The sequence below is a fragment of the Octodon degus genome, unplaced genomic scaffold, assembly GCF_000260255.1.
Source record: "Octodon degus isolate 3935 unplaced genomic scaffold, OctDeg1.0 scaffold00107, whole genome shotgun sequence".
Classification (NCBI taxonomy): domain Eukaryota; kingdom Metazoa; phylum Chordata; class Mammalia; order Rodentia; family Octodontidae; genus Octodon; species Octodon degus.
In genome coordinates this window covers 9,327,385-9,332,406 of record NW_004524683.1, presented here as the reverse complement: position 1 = coordinate 9,332,406, position 5,022 = coordinate 9,327,385, and the positions used below count along the sequence as shown (strand labels likewise).

The 5,022-nt window shown below is 52.1% G+C and overlaps 1 protein-coding gene across 4 annotated transcripts in view; it reads left to right on the top strand.

Annotated features, from left to right (window-relative positions):
• The window catches only part of Kif2c (kinesin family member 2C), a 23,865-nt gene extending 19,449 nt beyond the window's left edge, over positions 1-4,416 (top strand). For 3 of the 4 annotated variants that reach the window (XM_012516477.2, XM_023724231.1, XM_023724232.1), the window contains 7 exons: positions 268-472; positions 581-691; positions 1,534-1,601; positions 1,924-2,029; positions 2,118-2,234; positions 3,882-4,005; positions 4,112-4,416. In XM_012516477.2, coding sequence (XP_012371931.1) covers positions 268-472; positions 581-691; positions 1,534-1,601; positions 1,924-2,029; positions 2,118-2,234; positions 3,882-4,005; positions 4,112-4,194 — 814 coding nt within the window. In that variant the 3' untranslated portion in view covers positions 4,195-4,416. The remainder of the gene's footprint in view (positions 1-267; positions 473-580; positions 692-1,533; positions 1,602-1,923; positions 2,030-2,117; positions 2,235-3,881; positions 4,006-4,111) is intronic. The other variant, XR_002822773.1, reaches the window with a different exon arrangement.
• The last annotated feature ends 606 nt before the right edge of the window (positions 4,417-5,022 follow it).

Genomic DNA, 5,022 nt, shown 5'->3' with positions numbered 1-5,022 from the left:
TTTTATGTATTTAGTATAGGGTCTCATTATGCAGCTTGGACTCCTAGTGGTCCTCCTGTTTTCGGCCTTCCCAGTGCTAGGATTACAGGCATGCGACATCTCGCCCACCTGGTCTCTATGGCTGGCTCACTGAACCTGTGGGTGGGGATCAAATCCTGGGGCACAGCATGTGGTGCTTGGGATCAAATCCTGGTCCCTGCACTTGCCTAAGCAGGTGCTTAGTCCACAAGCTATCTCACCAGCTCTCTCTGCCTTCTTTTGATACAGGACCTCTGGACAGACATTTGCCAACTCCAACTCCTCCCGCTCCCACGCCTGCTTCCAGATTCTTCTTCGAACCAAAGGGAGGATGCATGGCAAGTTCTCTCTGGTGGATCTGGCAGGAAATGAGCGAGGTGCAGACACCTCTAGCATGGACTGGCAGACCCGCATGGAGGGTGCTGAAATCAACAAGAGTCTCCTGGCCCTGAAGGTAGCAGGGGCTGGCTCTAGGGCTGGGTGGCCTGGAGGACAGCAGGGAAGGGAGCGACCAGGCAGCACGGAGACAGGAAGGCGCCTCATTGCTTTCTGATGTCCACAGGAATGCATCAGGGCTCTGGGCCAGAACAAGGCTCACACCCCATTCCGAGAGAGCAAGCTGACACAGGTGCTGAGAGATTCCTTCATTGGGGAGAACTCGAGGACCTGCATGGTGAGCAGGGGAGGGGACAGATGGCCCTGGCAGGAGGCTTGGCTCCTCCAAGCCAGCATTGCAGACCCTCAGCCTGGCCCCCACACCTGCAGCAGCCCCCTGCCCAGGTGGAGAGCAGAGTTTCCACTCCCCTCCCTGCAAGTCGGTGAAGCAGTTGGCTTCAGGGAGTATTGCTGTCTTACCTGCCTGCTGGACAAGGAGCTCCCAGGTTCAGAAGGTGGCTTTAAGGGAGCAGCAAAGGTCCCTTCTGTGGCTTTCGTCAGGCTCTTTGTCTTCCAGTCTAGGAAACAGGCTAAGTGTGAGTCCACAGGTCCAGGGCCTTTTTACCCTTCCTTTCCCAGTTAGATCTCTAGGTCCTTCTATGGGAGATCTGCCATCCCTTCCTCCAGCGAAGAATAGGAGGTAATTAGGTACTCATTCATTTGTACTAAGGAATTGGAGCTGGGGATATAGCTCAGTGGTATAAGCACCTGCCTGGTAAGTACAATGTCCTGAGTTTGATCCCTGTTACCACCAAAAAAAAAGGATGTGTTGATGTACATCCCCAGTGATTTTTTTTATTTCTTTTTGAGACATTGTTTCACGAAATGGGTCAGGTTGGGGTTGAACTGGGAATCAGCCTCGCAGACTGCCTGGATTACAGATCTGGGCTCCCACACTTGGCTCGAAAACCAATTTTTAAGGCACTGTAGTTTTCAGTACCCATGGGGCAAGTCTCCCAGCACAGCATGGTGCCTACTGAGTCCTCCCACCTTAGCATGGGTCTGAACCCCTGTTCTGGGCAGGCTGTCTGGTACTCTTGCGCTGTCTCAAGCTCTGCCCACCCACCCCCTCTTCCACAGATTTCCATGATCTCACCAGGCATTAGCTCCTGTGAATATACTCTGAATACACTCAGATATGCAGACAGGTACTGGTGTCTCCCCTGGGGGACTAGTGGGGCATGGCTGGGGTGAGGGGGTTAGGTCGAGGCCTGGAAACTACTGTGTCTTCCCCAAGACGCACTGTCAGTGTGTGGGTGCTCAGCCATGGCACCAGGTCCGTCCTGTACCCTGTAGTGGGCAATGTGTGAAGGTCTCTGTGTATCTCCAGACTCTGCCACCTGTCTTTGACTAAAAGTGAAGCTGCCACTTTGTTCCAGGGGCCCCAGGTCCCCCTCCCATTCCACCCCCACACTGGATTCCAGCAGGGAAGGGAGGGCCCTGACATCTAAGCCCTTCATGTTTTCTCAGAGTCAAAGAATTGAGCCCCTACAGCGGGCCCAGTGGAGAGCAGCCTATGCAAATGGAGATAGATGAGGCTGAAGCCAGCTTTGCCGGGGCCCCTGCAGCAAACAATGTAAGGTGGCAGCCAGACCATGTGGGAGCGTGCCCTGCAGAGGGGCCTAGCCTACTCTTCACACTGCTTGTCTCCTGTTTTACCCTAGTTCTCCAAGGAGGAGGAGGAGGAATTGTCTTCCCAAATGTCCAGCTTTAATGAAGCTATGACTCAGATCAGGGAGCTGGAGGAAAGGGCTGTGGAGGAGCTCAAGGAGATCACACAGGTAGGAGCTGGCCAGGGACTGACCAGGCCTCTTGCGCAGCCCACAGAGTGCTCGGCACACCTGGCAGGTGCCCTAGGCCACCGTTGTGCTGAGTGTGCTCCCTGTCAACTCTTCTCCTAGGGCAGCTGATGACTGCTTCTGGCCTGCTCAGCTGGGCACACACTGGCACTCGGGCTGGGGCTGGCTCTGCCCCTATATGCTCCTGCTGAGGCTTAGACAGTGACTCATGCAGGGATCTTGCTTCGTTGACTCACTGAGTGTTCCCACTCCTATGTGAAACCATGGATCTGTAGGGATCTGTTGGTCTCAGTGTGATCCATTGTACTTGGAGAGAAACGGGCCGCAGGAATGAGGAAAACGATAAGACAAGAACTGCGTTAGGTGTTGACCCATCTGCCTGGTTGGGAGATGAGCTCCTCAGTAGTAAGGGCCTTTATTTGTACTTTTACAAAGTAGTAAGACACAAGGTTGCCTACCAACTAAGACTGGTAGCTTGACTGCTTTAGGCAGTGAGGCCTTATATCCTGTTCTCCCCAGTTAATTTCAGTTTCAGCAGTTCCCAACATGTATCTAAAATATCAAGCACGAATAGTGCACTCTAAAGTGGAACTTGAAATCATTCTTTAATTTTTTTTCTTTGGCAGAACTGGGGATTGAACTCTGGCCCTTGCACTTGCCAGGGAAGCGCTTAATCCACTGAGCCATCTCCCTGGCCCCAAAGATTTTTAATTTTTTTTCTTTCATTCTTTACTCTGTCAGGTATAAGCTGAGTGCTTTGTTAGGGTTGCTTAGTCTTACTGGCCTCTGTTTTTGCACTCTAAAATGGGCAAGATAGGATGGTGTCTTTGAGGATTAAGTGACATGCTTATCAAACACCCAGCATGGAGCCCAGCATCTGCTTAGTGTGGAACAAGTGGTGCTGCTGCTGCTGCCACTGCCGCGGACCACAGAATGCATCCCAACTGCAGGGTGTGCTGTGATTGGGGACCAGAAGGAAGAACTTGGGGGACCTAAGAGGCAGCACTGTGAAGGGAGTGGTGAACCTGTCCTCCCCTCCCTGGATGTTCAGGGCTCCTGGGTTCAAATGGATATGGCATTTTCAGGACAAATGGTTGGCCCAGTCCCAAGGTGTGAGTAGATGACAGGGGAGATCGAGCCTGGGGACAGTGCAGCGGGGCCCAGGTGCCGCATAGCCTTCACATGCTCATTTCAGAGGCTTGGGATTCCCTAAGGAGCTTAGGCAGAGGGTGACATGATTGTAGTGTTTTAGATAAATTACTGTGACTGAGAGGAGAGCTCAGTATAGAGCACTTGCCTAGCATGCATGGGGCCCTGGGCTCCATCTCCAACACTGACCAAAGTAAAACACTAATGAAGTAGAACTGCTAAATTTTAGTGATAAAGGGTAAAGAATTGTCTTAGTTTCCAGCTTGAGCATCAGGACCAGTGACATTCACTATACATACAGGAGATAGGGAAAAGTTTGACAGGGAGGATTTCTGCCAGGTGTGGTGGCACACACCTGTAATTCCAGCACTTGGGAAGTGTGGATGGAGGTGTGGAATCTGCATCACACACGGTGGTCCCAGGAATGATGAGAGATGTTGCTGCTATCACTGAGCTAAGGTCCCTCCTACGTGGTTGCAGCTAGGACCAGCCTGGCTTGAGCTCTCTGCGATGTCTGACCAGCCAGACTATGACCTTGAGACATTCATAAATGGAGCTGAATCTGCCATGGCCCAGCAAGCCAAGCACTTGGAAGTCCTGCAAGGTGAGTGTGGCCTTGGGGTGAGATGACATGGCCTACTGGCCCCTGGGCAGTTTCTGGGTTCTGGGCCCTTGGAGTCTCCCCAAGTGTCTCTGTACTCTCCTTCCAGAGGTCATCAAGGCCTTGCGCCTGGCCATGCATCGGGAAGAGCAGGCAAGCAAGCAGATGCGCAGCAAGAAACGGCCCCAGTGATGACGGCAAATAAAGATCTGTTTGGTTCCCTGGTGTCTTCCCCTTTAGCCCCTCTTTGGCAGGCTTTGGGTGCCTGGCGGGTTGGTCAAGGTCCGAGCCGGGTGTGTTCTGGTAAATGCCAAGGGTGGGAGCACCTGGGGCAGGGAACGCCACTTTCCTTCTCCTGGATCTGGAATGAGAAGGAGCTTCTAGCTGTTCTGTGCATTGGCCAGCTCTTTGTTGAGAACACTGTCTATAGACTGAGTTTCCCCACACTGAGCGACTGCCAGTGGCCTCTCAGCCATGTCCAGCCTGTGAGGGGAGGAGGAGTCTCTCGGCCACTAAGGACTGCCATCCACACCCCAGTCTGTACACTTGCACATTTTGTACTTAAAAGATTTTGGGTCTTCCCCTCGTTGGCAGTTTTTGAGACTCAACGGGGTCCCCTCTATACTGTTTTATGTATTTATGCACCGTGTTTAACAATAAAGCAAGAGAAAAGCCTTTTAGAGTGATATGTGGGAGGACCCTGGATTTTGTCAGAGCCGTCTGGGACCAAGGACACTACTGTGACCATTGCTCAGTGACTTCGGTACCAATCCCACACTGTTTCTTCAGGAAACCAAATCTGTGCCTACAGTTGCAGCACCCTCTGGCTTGGTCATAGCTGATGATGTTAGTAGGCTTCAGTACACTAACATCATCATGTTAGTAGGGACTGTAAGGATATGTGGCTTTTTTTTCTTTTTTCTTTTTTTGCGGAACCAGAGATTGAACTCAGGCCTTGCACTTGCCAGGTAAGTGCTTATTCTGCTGAGCTATCTCCTCGGCCCCTAATGGCTGTCTTTT